This window comes from Pygocentrus nattereri, chromosome 10, assembly GCF_015220715.1.
Source record: "Pygocentrus nattereri isolate fPygNat1 chromosome 10, fPygNat1.pri, whole genome shotgun sequence".
Classification (NCBI taxonomy): domain Eukaryota; kingdom Metazoa; phylum Chordata; class Actinopteri; order Characiformes; family Serrasalmidae; genus Pygocentrus; species Pygocentrus nattereri.
The window spans coordinates 2810154-2832500 of record NC_051220.1 but is presented as its reverse complement, the minus strand read 5'-3'; the positions used below and the strand labels follow the sequence as shown (position 1 = coordinate 2832500).

The 22347-nt window shown below is 44.1% G+C and overlaps 1 protein-coding gene across 2 annotated transcripts in view; it reads left to right on the top strand.

The window, feature by feature from the left end:
* The window catches only part of zgc:91976 (uncharacterized protein LOC492359 homolog), a 34808-nt gene extending 24226 nt beyond the window's left edge, over positions 1-10582 (top strand). For both annotated transcript variants that reach the window (XM_017683652.2, XM_017683650.2), the window contains 5 exons: positions 1151-2030; positions 2747-2864; positions 6108-6261; positions 6570-6736; positions 7916-10582. In XM_017683652.2, coding sequence (XP_017539141.1) covers positions 1390-2030; positions 2747-2864; positions 6108-6261; positions 6570-6736; positions 7916-8101 — 1266 coding nt within the window. In that variant the 5' untranslated portion in view covers positions 1151-1389 and the 3' untranslated portion in view covers positions 8102-10582. The remainder of the gene's footprint in view (positions 1-1150; positions 2031-2746; positions 2865-6107; positions 6262-6569; positions 6737-7915) is intronic.
* Positions 10583-22347: the final 11765 nt, after the last annotated feature.

Here is a 22347-nt window from a genome sequence, read left to right as displayed (position 1 = left end):
TGGGACGCTGTGCAGAACGTCAGTAAAAATAGGATGGAATGATATGCAAATCATTTAAATCATATTTTAAAGGAAAATACTAGAAAGACGGCATATTAAATGATGAAACTGAGAAATGTTGTTTTTTTTTTTTGGTATTTGTTTTTTTTTAACTTGATGCCAACAAAAATTGTTTCATCACCTCCTGTTTTAACAGCACTCTGTAAGGGTTTGGGAACTGAGCAGAGACCCATCCTTGTTTGATACAGGATTTCGGCTGCTCATCAGTTCAGGGTCTCCTTTGGCGTATTTTTCATTTCATAACGCGCCAAATGTTTTCAGTTTGGTTTGAATTTAACAGCGTTTGTGGATGCAGTGATGAACTGTGTTCACAGGCAGTGGTTTTCAGAAGTGTTTCTGAGCCCATGCAGTGATTTCCACTACAGAATCATGTCTGTTTTTAATGCAGCGCTGCCTGAGGGCCCAAAGATCACGGCCAGCAGATACTGGTGTTCAGCCTCGTCCCTCACAGACAGAGATTTCTCCAGATTCTCTGAGTCTTTAATGATGTTCTGAACCGTAGACGATGAAAAGCAGAAGCTCTTTGCTGTTTTATGTTGAGAAACGTTCTTCTTGAATTGTTGCTCTATTTGATGGTCCAGTCTTTCACAGAGTGGTGACCCCTCCTCCTCTTTACTTCTGAGAGACTCCACCTCTCTGAGATGCTCTTTATACCCAATCATGTTCCTGACCTTTTGTCAATCAACCACCAGGTGTTTTTTAGCATTACACAACTTTACCAGCCTTTTGTTGCCCCATCCCAACTTTTTTGGAAGGTGTTGCTCACATCAAATTTAAAACGGGCCAAAAATTGTCATAGGGTTTAAATGATTTGCACATCATTTGCATTTTGTTTTCATTTAAGTTTTGTTGTTTTTTTTTTGAGCTCATGATGTAATTGATGATATTAACGAGTCTCTGTGGCGGCTGTGAAGGTGTCCAGGAAAAATACGGACCCGAGAAATTCTTGTAACTTTTTATTGTTTTTCTGTTTATTTTAATTATGAATACGACTTTATTCTAATGTATATTGTGATGAACTCACTGCTGAAGTAACTTTCACACAGCACTGTTTGTAGCTCAACTGTCTTCGTATGTTTTGTTTTTGCAGTGTTGGGTCCTCCCGTTGAAGGAATTCCCAGAGGAATCCAGCTGCAAGTCCTTACAGAGATTTCTGATCACTTCTCATTGTGAAAGGGGTGGGGGGTAAGAAAACGAATCCCCCTCCACCGCACTTCCAATGTCCCAGGGGCAACATGACTCTTCCCTGGGGGCTAGACTGCTGAGCGTGTGCTGTAAAGTCACCCCCACCCTTACCCTCATCCTGCTCTAACTCGCCCCTCTTCAGCCATGATGGAGGTGGGACTCTGGTCAGCGGCGGAGGTGTCCGAATGGCTGGCCGAGGAGGGCATGCCGGAATATTCCGAGGCCCTCCGGAACGTGGACGGTCGTGCTCTCCTACGGCTCTCCGAATCGGACTTCAGGAATCCTCCGCTGTCGCTGGTTACAGCAGACAACGGACATCAGCTGCTGGAGCGCGTAGAGACACTACGCATTGCTAACCACATGGAGGTGCATAAGAGTGGTAACCATGGCAACAGCCATCATACTAACGGACACGTGGGAACCTGCCTCAGCAACGGGACCATTAGCAACGGCAAGGTCCTCAACGGGGGGCCGAAAAATGGGTTCCATTCAGAGCCTGTACGTATCCCAATCCCGTTACCTCCCGAGCACGAGCGCTCTCCGTTTCCGACCGAATGGTCTAAAACGGCCGTGGCCTTCATATACGCCTTGTGCTGCTTTGTCACAACATCAGTAGTGATTTCGGTGGTACACGAGCGAGTCCCTTCCAAAGAGGAATCTCCACCTCTGCCGGATAAGTTCTTTGACCTGTTTGACCGAGTGCAGTGGGCCTTCTCCATCTGCGAAATCAACGGCATGCTGCTGGTGGGACTGTGGATCGTACAGTGGCTCCTGCTGAAACATAGGTAGGTCAGGAACAGAGCCTGTTCAGACACAGACCTCAGGTTTTTATACAAGCTTCTCCTGTTTCCTGTACAATAAAATTTTTTAAATCATAATACACATAACAGAAATGATGATGATGATGATGATGATGATGATGATGGCGGCTTAACTACTTTCTCCAGTCGGTAACAGTGTCTGTTCAAAAACAATCCGGTCTGTAACGCCGTCTGTTCGGACGCAGGCCGGTCTGTAACGCCGTCTGTTTGGACGCAGGCCGGTCTGTAACGCCGTCTGTTTGGACGCAGGCCGGTCTGTAACGCCGTCTGTTTGGACGCAGGCCGGTCTGTAACGCCGTCTGTTCGGACGCAGGCCGGTCTGTAACAGAGTCTGCTCACAGTCCAGTTCCTAACAGTCTGTTAAAACAGGCCACTCCCCAAACACGAGTTAGCCTGTTTAAACACAGACCACTATCACAGTGAGGTTAACCTTTCGTTTGTTTTATGAGGAAAAAATCTGAGATAAATGTGAATAAAAGGCTCTGAGGCGAGGCCCAGGAGTCAGGGGGCCTCGGCTGCTGGCCCCATGCCACAGCGCTGGTTCGTTCCAGCTCTCTGAAGCCGCGATGAGGCACGTTTTGGGAATAAAGGCTCATCTACACACACTACTTTTCTGTGTCTGTGATTTTAGGGGTGTTTTTAAAATGTGTACAGACACTTCCTGCGTTTGTGTTTCTTAGGTCCATAGTTGGCCGCCGTTTCTTCTTCATCGTGGGAACACTGTACCTCTACAGGAGTGTGACCATGTATGTCACCACCTTACCTGTTCCAGGCATGCACTTCAAATGCTCTCCAAAGGTAAAGCTCTCAGCAGCACAGCGGTCGTTCCAAACCACTCGTAAACCCCAGCCGCACACCACGGCCTGAGACCTGAGTCACTCAGAAAATCAAATACACGCATGAGCGTCTGACAAACGTGTGCGTTTGAGGTTTGATGGTATGATGGTATGCTCAGTATTCGGCTGCCGCTTTGTCTGCTTTAACCATCAGAGACGCTGTTACAAAATTAAGTGTTTAAAGCTCTTTATTTACGCCCACGTCTGACTACACATCTGTAAGACCGCATACCCCAACAGTGCACATTCTGAAGTCAAAGCTTCATTTGTGATGAACATTTTTATATATTTTGAATTTCACACCTTGCAGAAATCTAACCACGTCTGTCTTCTACTGACGTTCTGCTTCCTTGTTTTGGCAGAAACTGTTAAGCAAATACTTTGATGTTTTTTTTTTTCCATCATTCCTAAGATGTTTCATGATAAAAATCACTTCAAATAAATGACAGTTGTACTTTTTTGTAAATATTGATAAAAGTGCTAATATTAGATTGAATTCAACTCAAAATCCTCTAAATGTACTCCAATGCAAAATATCTATAATTTTTATATATATATATATATATATATATATATATGCGCGCACTATACAACAGTCAGTTCCGGCCACGCGAGCTGATTGGTTGAGAAGCGTTCTAGCTTTGCTGTTACAGGTTTTTCTCAAACACTGTATTACTTCCACTGAGATACCGTTGCTAAGCAACGACTCTGACAGCTGTAGGAGACGCTCGAGCCATTTGATCGTTTTTACTTCTTACTTTGCCACAAACAGAAAACGGACACTGTTAAGGTCACATCTGACCGACAGCCGATTTGGTCCGACTCTGAAGACGAGACGACACTAAATTCCCAAACTGTCGTCACCACTGAGCAGCTTTTCAGTCGGCAGCTGTGACAGAAGAACAGCTGAACAACCTGGAATCAGCCAGAAATGAACCCAACACCATTCGCCAAACTAAACGGGCTGTAAGAAGCTTTACAGACCGGCTGGAACAAAACAACATTAATACTGATCTGGACAAACTGACCAAACTGAGCTGAACCTGATATTGGGCCAGTTTTACAGCTCGGTCTGATTTGGTCCGACTCTGAAGACCACACGTTTGCCAAAAGGCGACCATATATCAAACAAATGTTAATTAGTCAGAATGTCGACCTCTAACTCAAATTTCTGGAATCTTTGAGCCGTCATCTGGACAAATACGTCTTATTTAATACCAGATTGTGTGATACTAACAACCTTTGAGTGTAAAAGAGCAACATTTTTTTTTTCCCGACTTAGAGAAGCAGCTGTTTGCACTTACCTCGTCTCATTAGGGTTAAAAAGCAATATCGACATTTGTCTACATATCGTCCACTTCTGTCTTCATTCTTTTGCCTAATAAGCATATTTTAGATTTATATCAGGTGCTAGACGTAGCTCTTATTAAATGTGAAGAATATGACACTGTTGATAAAAATATATATAATAAAATACATTTACTTAAGCACCCGATACACAAAATATACAGTCATATAGTTTGTTTTTCAGTTTTTAGTCTAGTTTTGACTGGTTTACCGAAAAAGGAGGAAACCTCAACCTTAGCAAAGTTTTTCCTAAAGTCATTTAAATCTCGAGTTTCCTTAAACAAGCTTACAGGAAACTGTGTGTGGGAGACAAAGACAAACAGACACAAGCACACATCACGCTGGATCTCTCTCTGTGTGTCACACACACCCAGACAGTCCCTCATCACTCTCTCATGACCAGAAGGTCAGAGGGTGTGGTTTCCTGTCCTGGTACATTCAACATGCACACATTCGCTGTTCTGAGCGACTAAAATAAACGCTGCAGATGTTTGACAGTGATTGCGGTGCTACTCAGTCGGAAGCCTAATGCAATTTTGCAGTGTTCCAGTTGTGTACAAAGCCCTAGAACTACAAGGTATATATTGTACAGATGTTCTCGAGGACTCAGTTCACCGTTCCTGACATCTGAATACTGAAATCGTTATTTGGCTGTTCGTTATGTTGCGTCTACAGGCCTGCAGTTGACCTCCTTCCAAAGTCTAAAAGTCGTGTCAATCAACTTCTTTGATTGTTGTTGCTGCATCGGTCTAATTTTTAACCCAGGCTGCCTGTTGGCATTCATAGCCGTGCTAACCAACAAGATGTTCGGTATGTAGACACAAAACCTTTGAGAACTGATAAAATATGAATGTTGACCATTTTAGAGAGGATTGGATTCTGGAAATGTTTACCAGAGAAATCGTTTAGGCGCTGGAGCTGCTCAACTGGCAGTCTCGGGAGATCCCGTGTCCCCAGAGCGGTCAGGCTCTTCAGCTCTTCCCAGTGGGTCCAGAAGAGGAGAGAGACGAGGACTGAATCGCTTCTCCTAAATCATAGGTTTATTTACACTGCGTGCACATTCGGACACCTTACTGTACATACTGCACTTTGGCACACCTGATAGGACATCTTGCACATCTGCCCGCCCCACCTGACCGACCACCCACCCAACTCGTACAGAAAAAGTACAGAAAAAAACTCAATTTAAATGTTAAATTAAAGCAGTGCAGTCTGTGATCTGTGCGTCCTGCTGTCTGTCTAAACTCTGCTGAAACTAAATTCTCCACTCACAGGTCTTTATTGAAGCCGAGGAGAGTCAGCGTCTCTCTGTGCTCCTGTGTGAGTCTCGCTCTCCTCTGAGTGCAGATATTCCCCGCTGTAGAGGAGCGGATGGGAAAGTGGCGAATGTTTTATGGCGAACTTCTCCATGAACAGTTAAACTTTAACCGTGTGTCCGCTGAGAACTACCTCCTGAAACTGGAGCTAAACGTTCCACTCAGACCAGCACAACACACACTAACACACCACCACCACGTCAGTGTTACTGCAGTGCTGAGAATGACCCACCACCCAAACAGTACCTGCTCTGTGAGGGTCCATGGGGGTCCTGACCACTGAAGAACAGGGTAACAGAGTATCAGAGAAACAGATGGACTACAGTCTGTAACTGTAGAACTACAGAGTGGAACTATACGGTCAGTGGAGCTGATAAAGTGGACAATGAGCGCAGAAACAGGGAGGTGGTCATGATGTCACACCTGACCAGTGTGTTTGGAGCCACTGTCGGAATCGGGTTTTCCAGTTGTTAGTAGTTCCATCCCGTTCTGCTTCATAGTGCGTTGTTGGGCTGATTTGCGTGTCTGTTTGTGTTTTGCAGCTGTTTGGGGACTACGAAGCTCAGCTGAGGCGCATTATGAAGATGATCTCTGGGGGTGGTCTGTCAATCACCGGATCCCACACCATGTGTGGGGATTATCTTTACAGCGGACACACCGTGATGCTTACGCTAACATACCTCTTTATTAAAGAGTGTGAGTGCACACCTACATGAACACTGCACTTCATGATTAAGTAGCTTTCTTTCACAGCTTTATCTGTTGTGGATCCGTGGATGAAGACTATTAGACTGTTATTCTGAAGCTACAACAGAAGAAGCCCCGTCATCTGTGCCTCTATCATCCTGACCGTCTCTGTGCCTTTACTAGGTTGGATCGAATTATGTGCAACAGTGGCATCTAGTGGCAAAGCATGTCTTCACATCACTTGCTGTGGTTTCTTTATGCTTGTTTTATTTCTAGAATTGCATGAAATGAGGAAATGAGTTGTTTACTGTGTGCAGATTCTCCACGGAGGTTTTGGTGGTATCACTGGATATGTCTGGGTTTGAGCGCTGTGGGGATTTTCTGTATCCTGCTGGCTCACGATCACTACACAGTAGATGTGGTAGTTGCATACTTCATCACTACACGCCTCTTCTGGTGGTATCACACAATGGCCAATCAGCAGGTGAGTTGGGCTTATTGTGCATCTAAGGCTCTAACCAAACTATGGCTTTTCTTAGTCGGCCAAACAGCCAGATCTTTTACTAAAAGGCAATTAATCATCACTACACCATGAAAAATCAAGTGAATAAACTGGAGTTTTCTTCCAAATTATCAAAGCTGTATTATGATTCATGTCTAGGGGTGGGGTGTCCCGATTCTTGTTGAGATAGAGGGGTGGGGTGAAGTGTTGGGGCTACATGACCCTCCAAACGGAGGTTTTTCAGAGACTCCAAACAGAGAGATATGAGAAAAACAGAGAAACCGGCGAGACGGAGAACAAGAGACCAAAGAAACCCACAAATGTGAGAATTTTCTCTGTTAAAAAATCACGATCACCACCGTTTTATCTTAGTTTAATGTGGTTTCAGTGGATTTTGGTCAATTTTCTTCACTACAAGCATAAAAAAATCACTATCATGCTAACGTCTCGGTAGCTATCTAGCTAACTTTCCCGTTCCACCTTAAATATTCCAGCAGTTCTGACGCCTGAAGCTCCAGAATGTAACTGCTGCACCATTTAAGGTGGAACGGGAAAATTCCACCAACAATCTGGAGAATCTCTGACTTCAGCTTCACATCACTGAAGAATTAGGGGGGGTGATAATAAATAACTGCCCCCCTCTTTGAAGGCGTATGATCCCTAAATGTAACTGAAGCCCAGCAGTGAGGAGCTGAACTTTCCCCTCCTCTGCTGTCCCTGCAGACGGGCAGGGTCGCCTACAGAGCGGCGCTGGTAGCAGTTAATGAAGTGATGATTTTTAATTTGAGGGTTTGTCCCGTTTCAAAGGGACAAGATTTCAACCACTGCCCCCTGTGCCTCAGTTCCAAGGGGTTAGAGTGACACCCGAAAACAAGGGGTAGGGGTAAAAAGAAGAAACTGGGCTGGGCCCAAGTGTTGAAGCCTTTGCCCATAGCCTTCTTTGATGAATGTGCTTAGAGTCGATGGGTATTCTGTTCTTTTGTGCAGGGAAATGTATAGAAATCGTTTACTGCTGTAACAGACTGTGCGCTACAGGTGCATCAGGCTGGGAGACGCTGAAGTGTAAATTTACCTGTTTAAATTTGTCTGTAATCAGATTCTGTACTTGTTGCCCTTGTTCCTTTGCTTTAAGTGAGATTCCTGTGTTCTGTGTTTTTGTAGTTTCTTAAGCAGACGTCCCAGGGGAACCCATTTTCTCGAGTCTGGTGGTTCTGCCTCTTCCGTTACTTTGAGCGGAACGTTCACGGCATCGTGCCTCGCAATTACCAGCTGCCGGTGCCGCTGCCTTTGCCGTGCCGCTTGTTGCCGGGAAGCCGGGTGCTGTACAGCCGGCTGGAATCCCGCTGACCGGACCACGGCGCCTGATGGGCTGGAGCTCTGTGAGACTCTGAGAAAGGGAGCGAGACTACCGATCCCATCAACCCCTATACGACTGGCTGAGCACTGTGACGCCTTTTGAACTTTCTTTTGAAGCATTTCAACATCCCTCAAAGACGTAGAGCACAGCCTCTTACAACTGGATATGTTTTGCTGCTCTCTACTGTAGCGCCAAGATACCAGCTTCTGCCAAGAGTGTGTTAAGCTTGGTGTTCAGGAGTCTGAATATTTAATATATTCAAGACTAAGTTCGTGTAAATTTAAGGGTTAATTAACCGCCAAACTATGTCAAAGAGCCTGAACCTTTAGTCATTAATTTTTCCCTTTTTTTTTTTTTTTTATATTTTTTGTAAGAATCGTACAAATAGTGGTGAAAGAGCGTGAGATTTTTCTAAACAATTTCGCAGATTTATTTTCCAAAAACAAAACAAAACCAGACGTCCAAATAGAGTATGTTTTTTAGATTTGTATTTTTATGAATGCTGGAACATCTAACGTCCGTTTTAGAGCTTTTCCAGTGCCTTTGTTCCTGACAGATTGTACCACGCGTCCCCATACCTGGTGTAGAACGACTGATGTATGCATTACACACAAATAGACTGAATAACTCAACGTGTTCAATATGATCTCCGCACATGCTTCGTGTCTGTCCGAATGTCTAGAGAAACGTCTTGCGGAGAAGCTGTTTGACCTCTTAGAATGTATGTGAACAGTCACCTCCACCTTACTTGATCCCTCAGAAGCCAAAATGTTTAGCCACAGTTGGAGAATCTCTTTGGTAGCATTTACCTTTAATAATTTTAGTGTCTCATGACTTCTTGACCTCCCTCATTATAGACGTCCCAATATTTGTCTCTCGCGGAGCCCGGCGTGATCTCGTGATGATAACAAAGGGGACAACCATGAGAAATTTGGGGCGAAATGTGGGCGTAGAGCTCGTCAGCGCTGTCAGATTGTTTTTAGCCCATGGATGTGATCTAATGTAAGCCACCTTTTGCAATGTCTGTACTCTGGACAAGGACTAGAGGACTTTGTAGGTGCGTTTTTGTGGGTGCGCCGTACCCTAGTTAGGAGATTTTCGCTGTCGTCCAGCACCAAAATTTCAACAAGCTGTCCCCAGACACGTGTCCTCGTTACCAGACCACATCTAGCCTTGCAAGACTAAGCCGAAGGGAGTTATTGAGGGAGAGGCAGAAAGAAAGGAGGATGAGGAGCAGAGAACAAGGTTATAAATAGAAATATTTCTGTTGGAACACTTTCAGATGTTTTGAGTGGGTGAGCCCGTGTACACCTGGTTGTTCCATCCTACCTGCAAAGAAGCCGGATGCTCCCGTGCACGGATGGCTGTGGCATCACCAAGTCCCGTTAGAGCCAGGAACCTGTTACAGTACAAGTACAATATCAGTTCATCGAAGTTGTCCACACCATTCGCTAAAATGCTGTGTGTTCCTTTAATGCCACAAGCAGGGATTCCCGAATGCTAGTATCTATATAAGCTATTCATTTCTCAAAATGAGCCCCGAAATGCCAAGTCAAACACATAAAGAACCCTATTCCAAGCTCTAAATAGTACGGCGAGATTCACTTGAAAGAGGCCCCAAATATTCGGTTGTAGCTTCTGTTACGATGAAGCAAATCTGAAGCAAAAAAAAATGTTGCATAACTTGACGTATGTGTAATCGATTGCATTGCGTGTGAGGCTGGACTTGATCTCCGTTTTCGGCCAGACGCACGGGGTACGTGGTGTGCCACCCGGAAGGTGCGAACGGGAGTTAAACTGCCTCATCGCTCCGATGCAGGGACATCCCGGATTGTTCAAAGCTCCATATCGCTGTTGTTAGAAGAAAACCTCGTATCTCGTATGTAAAATATCTGTTCTCCCTTACATTGTATGTAAGTTTTAGAATGAATGGACTAAAAGAAATGACCCAAAATGACTTGGAAAAAATTCTGGTTTCATTGACTTTCATTAAAAGTGAAGTAGGATTTTTCCTTCTCCTGTAAAGTTACATTTTGGAGATATGAGGTTTCCTCCTGACAACAGCGATGTACTGAAGCACATTGGCACATGGCATGTTGTTTCGTTCCGATTGCTTCGTCCTTCAGAGAGTTATTACTGAATATTCGGGGCCTCTTTCGATTGAACCTCACTGTATTTTGTACACAGAACCGTAACCTCACATTTGGGCGCCCAGTGGGGTGGAACGGCTGCATCGGAATCATTTGAAAGGCCCAAACATTCAGTACCAGTAGGAATGTGTTAAAACTTTGCTGTAAACAGTTTTGTGACAGAGGCTTAAAAAAAGTGACGACGTAGTCTCAAAGCACAAACACGCCAAGGGTTTGTTTTTGTTATGAAAATTCACGAGGCTTGCCCAGACCTCAGAAATGAGCACCGTCGTGCCAAAATAAATGGACACCGGTGGTCTTTCCACGTTTGTGTTTGTAGCCGAAAATGGATGGATGAGTTTGAAGAATCTGTAATCTCATCAGAAGTTGCCAGTTTTATGGATGAACGTTGTTTTTCCTTAAAGGAAAACCACCAAAACTGCTGAAACCATGACACAATAATACGACTGTTTCTCCTAAGAAATCAAGCCTAAAACATGCAAAAAAGTTACTAGTATAGAAGGAACAAGCTTCCAGTTTTATTTAGAATGAGTGAGTCGGGGGTCTTCATTCTGTCATTGATTGCAATTCTGAAATGACAAATTGAAGAACAGGGCTGCACGATACGGTAAAATACTAGTGTGGTGTTTATTGTTCCACTTTGCAGTACGGCACGATGCCACATTTATTTTGACCAATATAAGCGACTTTTTGTTGGTAGAATCTGGAACGAAAACGCCCACAAACACGCTCAGATGCCCACAGCAAGCTCGGCAAAGTCAGTATTGCAATGGTTAACGAACCATATAATGTTATTATATTGTGTAGGTTTCTCCACTCAGCAGCCCAGGATTCGGAGATCTCGAATGCTGCGTTCACGCTTACATTGAAAATAGCGTTCCTACCGCATAGCGGTATGTGGCCGATGACCGGACAAGGCCAGGCAAATGTTGGCATGATGACAAGATTAGTGGCGACAAAGGATGATCATCCTTTGTGGATTGTTTTAGGAAAATAAGTTGTGTAATGCTTGGGTTTGTCTAGAATTCAGCAATGGCTATGAAGTTTGGCATTCCTGGCATCCAGAAAAATCAGCATCCGGTTTATTTCCCCGCTGCCGCCGACAGCGACGGTTGGGCAAACTGAATTCTTGATGGGACGTCCCAGTCGTCGATACGATCTGCGGGGCGTTTCGTCTGGAGGCAGCAGAACAATAGAGTCTCCGGTTTGCTGCAGTCTGTCTACTGCCAACGTGTAAACGCATAATAAGGCTGTACCAATAAGAGTCCTTGGGCTAGACTCCCGACTCTGGATTGACCTTCTGTGGGAACGTGATTCGGAGCGTCTGCTAAAGGTGTAGCTTGAAGGTAATATTGTGCAGCCCTATTTGATGTTGACTTCTCAAGTGGTTTGCAGAGCATCTCGCTTTGCACCTTTCACTCTGTTGGTAGCTATAATTCTAGCTTTTGAGGCAGCCATGGTTCAGTAATTCCGCTTTGGGAATGTGTTCCTTCGTTGTGAAAGTGTTTATGATAAGGTGACCAGGTTCATTGAGAAGCACTTTAAAAAGTTAGCTAGTTTGAAATTTGACCATTTTAAAGTATTGGACTGCAGTATTTTCTCCCAGATCGTTGCTGTGGTAAGAAAACCAAAGTGGTCATTTTATGGAATATAATCTGATTTTGGACCATTTCTGTTGAAATGGTTACATAATCTAAAGGATGGCAACCACCTGCAGATGAAGTCCTGAAGTTTTAAAAAATGTAACATAACGTTCTGACCACCTCCTCGTTTCTACGCTCACTGTCCACTTTATCAGCTCCACTTACTGTATAGCTGCACTCTGTAGTTCTACAGTTACAGACTGTAGTCCATCTGTTTCTCTGATACTCTGTTACCCTGTTCTTCAGTGGTCAGGACCCCCATGGACCCCCATAGAGCAGGTACTGTTTGGGTGGTGGTGGTGTGTTAGTGTGTGTGTTGTGCTGGTCTGAGTGGATCGACACAGCAGTGCTGCTGGAGTTTATAAACACCTCAGTGTTGCTGCTGGACTGAGAATAGTCCACCAACCTAAAATATCCAGCCGACAGCGTCCTGTGACCCTTGATGAAGGACTAGAGGATGACCAGGACAAACTGCAGCAGCAGATGAGCTGTCGTCTCTGACTTTACATCTACAAGGTGGACTGAAGAGGTAGGAGTGTCTAATATAGTGGACAGTGAGTGGACACAGTGTTTATAAACTCCAGCAGCTCTGCTGTAACTGTAGAACTACAAAGTGCAGCTGATAAAGTGGACAAAGAGTGAAGAAACGAGGAGGTGGTCAGAACGTTCTGCCTGATTGTTGTAGATCTGTAGCAAGAAACCTGATTCAAAGCCTCAGCGCTGGAATGATTTTTGACCCTTTTGTAATGTACCCGTCTTTTTCCACATGCATCCCTTCATGGCTCGGTTTATGATTGTCATATCGGTCCCAGATGATCTAGCGATGACCTGGACACGCGCAAGAGGTCATGGATCCTGAACGTGACTTACAAGCCGACAGTTAAGAAACTGCATTCCAGACGTTTTCTGGATTTCAGCCAATGCATATCTGATACCAGCTGTAGATTAAGTCCTGCTTCGTCTTGATTTCCTTAAGTTTTTCTTCGCTTAGTTTAACCTTCGGTTCCAGTTCAAAGTCACCGGGGTTTGAAAAGAACAATGTCCAGTCCTGTGTGGACGAACAGTGTCCACCGTCTGTGTTGCTAGCAAAGAAGGCTGCTCTGTGCTGTCAATCAAGCTTAAAGAGAAAGTAACACTATTTTCTTTAAAATGAAGATGTAAATGTAAGCATGTAATTATTATTATTATTATTATTATTATTATTATTATTATTATTATTATTATTATTATTATTATTATTATTATGGTTTCATTCTTATGTGAATCAACAACCCACTTGAGTCTAATTATTTTTGTTCATTGTCTTTGTATACCAGTTTGTCTCTGTATATCAGTTTATGTTTGTGGTAAACAATCTAAATATGAAAGGAAGAAAGGGGCGGAGTTTGAATTAAACCTTTTATTCTGTATTTGCCTGGTGTTTTTGGTGTTCTAGCTCACGTAGGGGGCAGTCGTGGGCTGGAGGTTGGGGAACCGGTTCGCCGGTTCGATCCCCAGAGCTGACAGTCCATGACTGAGGTGTCCTTGAGCAAGACACCTAACCCCCAACTGCTCAAGCCCAAAGAGTTTTATACAGTCATATGCAGAAGTTTGGCGCCTCTGGTCAAACGACACTTGGTTGTAAATAAAGCCGTAGACTTTCAACGTATTGGACTTTTATCCCACTACATTTAATGTAAATACAGCATTAAATGTGACCTGTGCAAAAGTTTGGGCACAGCTATTATTTTGTGCACTCAAATTTGAAATCGACATATTTTAGGCCGAAACCTTCTCAAAACTATCATAAAACAATGCCTCCGATCTCAGGCCGAGTATCCGTGTCCCGTTCTTGTAATAAATTTGTGTGAGGGAGCTTTTAAAGACTCCTCAGGTGGTTCAGATCGACACACCTGTGTACAGTTCAGCCCAATCAGAACAGTCTGAATGAGTTTGTTTACATCTTAACAGTTTAATGATGCAGGCGTCTGTGAAGTGTTTCCCCATAGGAAAGTTCCTCGTCTCTTCTACTGGGCAGCGCTGGACTTGCTGTAACCCTGCTTTGTGAAGCACACCTCACTGAAACTGCCATAGCTCTGTTTGGCCACTAGGTGGTGCCACTCGCTTTTCCTTTATGTGGCATGATTAAGCGTAGGCTGGTGTAGTGACGCTGTAGGCGTCTGAAAAGCCATGAACTGTTAAATGTAAGACTTTCTATCAAGGTCACATTTATAAGCATCTATAAATACATTTATAAAATGTTAATGCATTCATAAGGCATTATAACCATGGTTATAAAAATGAATTGCACTGGATTACACTTTATAGCCAAGCTTATTATACATTATGAATTGTTAATATAATGCTTTATAAGTAGTGTTAATAACATGCTACACTGTCAGTGCTGAAGAGGTCAGTCCCAGCTTGGAGAGTTTAAAGTAAAGACATATAAAGTTTATTTACTGAGATTTCCAATGTTTTATTTCTCAGTGCTGGAGCTGTTAGAGCTACAGGGCTTCAGTCCTGAATATTCAGAGGCTCCAAACTGGCCGTCCAGCCTAGAATCACTGCTACAGTGAGCTTTTCTGACCCAGCGTCCCACTTTAAATGCTACACTACATTACATCACAGCAAACCAGGTACCCATCAGCCCCTCCCCTGAACCCCCTCTGACATCACACTGAGCGTGTAGTCACTGTGGAGTGAAGGCCTGGAGAGGGAGGGGTGAGATAGTAAAGTGGGTTCCCATTGGTTCTAATGTCAAACACTAGAACCCGTCACTCTGTACCACTACACTACACTACAGTACAGTAGTGCTGGTTTCTGCTGGAGTTCTATTGGACATGCAGTGTTAAGTGAGTGCCAGGCTAACGGTGGTGAACATTAACAGTGGTGAACATTAACAGTGGTGATCATTAACAGTGGTGCACATTAACAGTGGTGAACATTAACAGTGGTGAACATTAACAGTGGTGCACATTAACAGTGGTGATCATTAACAGTGGTGTACATTAACAGTGGTGAACATTAACCGTGGTGAACATTCACAGTGGTGAACATTAACGGTGGTGCACATTAACGGTGGTGAACATTAACAGTGGTGAACATTGACTTTCCCACATTGGGTGAAACTCTGATGTTGCTCTAGTTTAAACTCTGACATTTGAAGCCAGTAATGAGCTTTATTGTGTTTTAGTGTTTCAGTAAATCCTTCAGTAAATTCTTCAACTTGAACCCTGGAGGAGGCTTTAGTCCAGTACGGTCCACTTTACTCAGAGCGGACTAATACAGCTTATGAGCTCTTATAATCTGTTATGAACAGTACTTATAATGCATTGTGGTAGCAATTCATAATGAACAATAAGCATGGCTATAATGCGCATTTGTAAATATTTATAGCCATGTTTATGATGCCTTATGAATGCATTATAACATGTTATGAACGTGTTTATAGATGCTTACAAACGTGACATTCATAGAAAGTGATGCCGAACATGTTGTACTGCTTTATTTACTGGTAACTGGACAAGCCCTTCAGTGCGAGTCTCTGGTATAGAGATTATGATTATATAGTTGTATAGAAGTTAATTATTCCCAGGCCTCGTCCTGCTCTGTGGTCAGGGTCAGGAGCAACATCACACTCCCATCCTTGGGTATGAGGCAGGAAAGTGAAGCGCCTTAGAGTCACAGCTGAGTCTCTTCCTCATCCACGTTTTAATGCTGTGCTCTTTGCCCTGCTGTGTTATTTGATACAAGAACGGTGACTAATGTGAGCAGAATTTTACAGCGTCAGAGACGTTCTCCCCCTGACCAATCGCAGTCGATCAGCCAAGACGTGCTTAGGATCTGACGTTCCCTTCTTCAGTTTGCGCCGAGCCAATAGGATCCACTCCTTAAACTGGAGAACCTCAATCTAGGATGAAAATAGGCATGTATACAGCAGATAAGCAGTGATTCTGGTTCACATTTTGGCCGACGTGGCCGTTTAGGGATGGAGAATATGCTGTAGGTGGTTCTATAAAGAACCTTTTTGAAAAGGGTTCTAGATAGCACATTTTTCAGCTCATATTTGGCTGTAAACTATAGAAGCAAAAGTGGCATTAATACCAGGAAAGATCGCAGTATTGTGGCCAAAGGCTTTCCAAAGTGAAGCAGCGCCTCCTGGTGTTGAATGAGGGGCGTTGAGTTGGTGGAGCTGCAGTTTCGTATCGATTCCCCCCATAAAGAAACACTCAGCCCCCCCGTCTCTCCTGCTCATCAGCACCAGCCTGGTATCAGTGTAAGAACCGGCTGAAACGGCCGAGCAGGAAACTGTTTATCTAGAATAAAGAGCCGGACGGACTCGGAGGAAACCGTCTGTCTGTGCTGTTGAAGGAGAATCTCAGGCAGGGTGGTCTACACGGCTATCGGGGGCTTCATCTCCCCCCATTCAAAGAGGGCATGAAGTTTCACAGACGGTGAGGATGAAGATCAAACTGATCCTCAGAGAGACGGGAGTGAGTGGAGCTCCGGCGCCAGTGCAGCAACCAAGACCCCCACACGTTATGGCAGCCCCCCTGCAGTTAGTCCACTTTAGTCCATCGGCTAGAGGGGTATAAAGGCTCCCAGCACTGGGCTGTGGAGCAGCATGGAGTGATGGAGCCACAACTTTTGGAATGAGTTGGTCTAGCATCAGGACCTGACTTCACTAATGCAACCAAATCCTCACAGCAGTGTTCTCAAAGCCTTCCCAGAAGAGTAGAAGCTGTTACTCCGATCAACACCCTTCATTTCAGAGGAAACGTTGGCTGGACAGCGTAACTGGGCTCAGATTTAAGAGTCTGTTTACAGATTTCTCATATTTGTCGAGTAGTTTCAGCGAATTACCACATTCCATGCTCTGCAGCCGCTGCACAGATATTCAGCACTAACGCAAGATTTTGTTTGACAGTCGACGGCCTGATGGGATGAGCTTCAGCTTGCCAGTGGGTTTAGACATACACAAGCGGTGCTTTGATAACAAGGCGCCCGGCTAATGACGCTGTCGGTCGGAGTTTATATGCTGCCTGATGTTTAGAGTAGGACTGAGGGTCGCAACCCAACAATAAATGTTTGTGTATATGACAACTGCTGAATTTCTGACTTGGGCTACTGATTCAGTTTGTTTACATGCATTTAAAGTTAGACTCTGGCCAAAATGAAGGTAACCACTGCAACATGTGTTCTAAACATGCCTGATACTGTGGAGCTCAGGTGGCCTTTAGAAGAGATTTTCCAGTTGAAATACTAGGAAAACCCTGTTTTGGTAATGTATCTTGAAGGTGGCAGCAGCATCTGGAAAACTACAACTGTTTGGGTTGGAAGTCAAAATCTCAGTGAACACTTCTTAATGCATTTACCAGACACTCTTATCCAGAGTGATAGAGAGTTTGGTCATTTTACACAGGTAGGTGAAAGCAGTGTTAGGAGTCTTGCCCAAGGACTCTTACTGGTATAGTGTAAGGTGTTTACCCAGGCAGGGGATTAAGCTCTAGTCTACGGCGTTAGTGGTAAAAGTGTTGCCCCCTACACTAAGTCCTACACATGGCTTTTTTGGTTTATGCATGGCATATGCATCATATAATTGCACTGTATTTGATTTCCATTCATGTCAGTGAAGGTAAATTGGTTTACCAACTGGTTTAGGGCAGATTATCAAGTTTGAGTCTACGCAACTGTGCATAGGACAACAAATGATTATCTCCTATCGGCAGCCAGAAGAAGACGGCAAATAATGTACATTGTGATTCAAAAAGATTTGTCCCATTTCAAAGCATAATATTTTTACAGTCGTGAGGCGCAGAGGAACCAATCACAATCCAACTGTAAGAGGGGCTCATAGAGTGTCTGACTGGCTCCTTCAGTCTGAGAGGAGCTGAGACCCCCGAGCAGAAAGCGTTCTGCGTTCTCCACGTCAATGAGAGTGAATCCGTCAGAACTGTGAAGCTCCAGCAGCTCAGAGCGTTCGGCGCTGGTCCCACAGCACTGGATGATCTCCGAAATCCCACTGAAAGAGCCGTGAGAGCAGCGACGCCCGACACGCTCAGTCCAGTCTGGGATGAGTTTGACTGTGGTGTTGATGTCGTCCGTACAGCCTAATAATCCATTAATAATCTGACTCATAGATCAATCGGAACAGTCTAGTCCAATTGAGGCCATTCACAATACAGTTTCTAGCCGACTGATCGAGGTGGGTAATCCTGTAAATAATCCGTTAAACAGAAGATTAATATCCGTGTAAACGCCTGTATCCGATTACATTCCCTATTGGAAAGTTTCAGTCCGTTCTGCATGAGCGTCGCGTCACAGTGAGAGTTTATCCCGTTCAACACGGCGGAGCAGAAACTGGTCTGCAGAGGAGACGAAGTTCATGCTCTGATCTTTAAAAGACGGCGGCGGGACGGACGTCCAGCTTATGCGTCTCAGAGCACGACGTCTTCCTCTCGGCCTTCTTTAATAAGGACATGTGAGGAACGTTTTCCTGAGTCTGACGTCATTTTAAAGCAGTTAAAAACACAATCACTGCTCACTGCTGCTCATCTCACTCTGACTGGACCTCACGTGATGTTCACTGTCACGGTAACGTCTACTCTGAGCCTTCTCCACGCATGTGCGTCATTTTAGATCGGTTTACTTGTAGTGAGCATGTAAACGAAGACTTTCCATCTTTCCATCTATTTTTACAACCACAAAGTGCCGAGGAACCAATCACAATCCAATTAAAAGAGGGAGTCATAGAGTTTCTGACCGTCACCGGAAGATGGCTCCCTTCAGTCCTAATGGCAGCCGGAAGACGAAGGAAAATTCATCTGAAAAACATCTGTTTCACCAGGTTGTGGCTTCATTAGTCAATACCAACACACATGGCTGTCAATCGGCGACGCATCATCTGTCTCCAGCACGCGGAACATGCTGTCTTCTCTGAGTGAGCCATTAGTTTCAATGCAGAGTCACTGCACTGAGGCCTAGAAGGCCGTTACAGTAGACGCCCTGAACACTGAGAGGGAACACACATTCGAAACTTTCTGGAAATATTTGGAATTAAAGATAAAAGACAAACTCCGGCACGAACGAAGGCCAGAACAAGCAAACAAATAAAGATGAACAGACCTCTTTATTTTCTGTGAGAAAATGTGGAGATCAAAGGCTCCTCTGCTCCTTCTCTTCTCCATTAAAAACACACACTACTTTGATGATAACTCATCAAAATGTGGATGATAAGCTGAGTAAATATGAGTCAGTTGGGTGGGTTGTATTAAAGTGGCACTGCAAAACGTTACCATCGCTGTATCTGTCTACTGTGTACCTACAATGGTGCCGTAGTTGAATCTAAAGTGAGATTTTTCACTTTAAAGTCTAGGAAAACCCCCTTCTGACGAATAAATATTCCCTTAATCAGGAGTCAAACAGATTAGATACTGTAATCAATAACCGAATAGGTACTATTGGCGAACAGAGAATATTGATTCTCTCACAAATCAAATTGATGGATGCAGAGATGCGACTATTAGAGAATGAGCTAGTATCACAATTTGAGAAGCAAGGCGGGGGAGATATCAAACTACCCCAGATAAATGGTATATAAACAATTGTTTGGAACACTGTATTTGCGCAGTTGGGGTCTCTCGAGACCCTGTGCCACCCTGACCCAGAAATAAAGAAGCCTTTTTCCCTCTTTCCACAAACTCTGCATCTGAAGACCCTTTCCTTTTCGAGAACTTAGATCAGTTATTAGTGAACGTGTTCAGCCAGTATTAAAATATTTCTTTCATTATTTATAATATGTTAAGGGTCTGGGGTTGAAGGGGACGGGCCTTGGTCTCGACAGCACCTTGAAGGTGGGAGGAACAACTGCTTTGGGGTGGATTTTTGGGGTCACACTTTAGCTAAAAGTGAGCTTTGAGTTACTTTTAAGTTACTTGTTTTAACTTTTAAGCTAAGGTAACTTCAACGTTACTGTCTCGCTTACGTTTTCCTTCTTTTGCCTGTAAAAGTCTCTGGCATCCGTTTATTAGCCTATAGAACACTGGATTCTAGCAGTGAAGACTGGTTGACGCCACAGGGACTCCCAATGTTTGTATGATGTATTTGCACATTGCCTTTCAGCCAGAAGTCATATAGCGCTTTTTACAACAGGTGTTGCCACAAAGCTGACAAAAGGAAATTGATATGTTTATGAAAAGTCTTCTGAAACATCTGTTCTACTCGGCTGCAGCTTCATTAGTCAATACCAGCACAAATGGTATCCAATCAGCGACGCATCATCCGTCTCCAGCATGTAGAGCATCTCCCCTGTGAGGGAGTCGTTTGTTCCGATGCAGAATCTCTGCACTGAGGGCGCTGCACTGTGGAAGCATCTGGAATCAAGGATAGAAGACAAAACCAAGCAGATAAATAGAAGATGGGTGCGATTTTATACTTTACATTTTAAGAAATCCCCCCTCTAATGATGTATTTTGAAGGTGCCAGAAACTTTTTAAAAATTTCAACTGCTTCAGGGGGAAATTTTGGGGGTAAGCTTTAGCTAATTGGTAAAGTTTACAAGGTGGCTACTTTGCTATCTAGACACTTTGCTTCAGTTTTGATTCTTTTCTCTAGAAAAAAGTGAGATTTTACACTCTTAATTCTAAGAATCCCCACCCAAACTGCTTTAGGGTGAATTTTTGAGGGTAAGCTTTAGCTGCCCAGTTAGCAAAATTGGTCTGGCTCACATTCTTGGTTTGTTCTGGCCCGGTGTGTGGCTGGGTCCTTAGCCCTGATCTGGCCCAAACACTGTAACATGAGTAAAACTATAATATATTTACGGTATTTGGCTGACGCTCTTATCCAGAGCAACTTACAATTTGATCATTTTACACAGGTAGGCGAAGGTGGTGTTAGGAGTCTTGCCCAAGGACTCTTGTCAGTATAGAGTAGGGAGATTATTCAGGTGGGGATTGAACCCCAGTCTACAGCATAGAAAGCAGAGGTGTTACCCACTACACCAACCAACCTACCACCAAATGGCCCAAATCTGGTCCCAATCAGGCCCAACTACACTTTTGGTCCACAATATTCACAGCAGAACTGTCCCACAAATGTAGAAACAAGGAAAACTGTATGTAGCTGTCCAAGATCTGGCCCTGGTCTGGCCTGCATGCCTAACACCTGCCCTGTAATCAACCAGCACTCACATAGGAAAGCAAAACTGTCTGCTATCAGGGTAAAAGTCAGTTTTAGCAATCTGGCTACTTTGCTGTCTAGACACTTTGCTTCAATTTTCTTTTCTCTAGAAAAGAGTGAAATTTTACTCTTTCAATTCTCAGAAAACCCCCTTCTGATGATGGATTCTGAAGGTTGGAGGAGCTTTTGAAAAACCTCAGCTGCTTTATGGTGAATTAAGCTTTAGCTGAAAGTTAATGTTAGCATGGTAGCTACTTTGCTGTCTAGACACTTTGCTTCGGTTTTGACTCTTTTCTCTATAAAAGGGTAAAAACCTCTCTTGCATCCATGTTGTACTGAATAAAGGTAGAGTTGCAGTTTTCTTCACAATTTTGATTGACGACCAAGTTAAGAGTAACTCTAATGCTAGCTTGGCTGTATTTATAAAGCTATAGATCAGTGGCTGAGCTAGCAGTCATTTTTTAAAACATGCATTAAATATACAAAGAAACACAATTTTGAACCATTTGGAATTAAAAATAAAAGACAAATCTGATGATATACACTATATTTCCAAAAGTTTTCACTCACTCATCCAAATCATTGAATTCAGGTGTTCCAGTCACTTCCGTGGCCACAGGTGTATAAAGCCGAGCCCCTAGGCCTGCAGACTGCTTCTACAGACATTAGTGAAAGAATGGGTCGCTCTCAGGAGCTCAGTGAACTCCAGCGTGGTACCGTGATCGGACGCCACCTGTGCAGCAAGTCCAGTCGTGTCTTGTACTTGTCTGACTGCATTGTGCCGAGTGTAAAGTTTGGTGGAGGGGGGATCATGGTGTGGGGCTGTTTTTCAGGAGTTGGGCTCGGCCCCTTAGTTCCAGTGAAAGGAACTCAAAGCTTCAGCACCAAGAGATTTTGGACAATTTCATGCTCCCAACTTTGTGGGAACAGTTTGGGGACGGCCCCTTCCTGTTCCAACATGACTGAGCACCAGTGCACAAAGCAGGTCCATAAAGACACGGATGAGCCAGTTTGGTGTGGAAGAACTTGACTGGCCTGCACAGAATCCTGACCTCAACCCGACAGAACACCTTTGGGATGAATTAGAGCGGAGACTGTGAGCCAGGCCTTCTCGCCCAACATCAGTGTCTGACCTCACAAATGCGCTTCTGGAAGAACGGTCAAAAATTCCCATAAACACTCTCCTAACGCTTGTGGAAAGCCTTCCCAGAAGAGTTGAAGCTTTAATAGCTGCAAAGGGTGGGCCGACATCATATTAAACCCTATGGATTAAGAATGGGACGT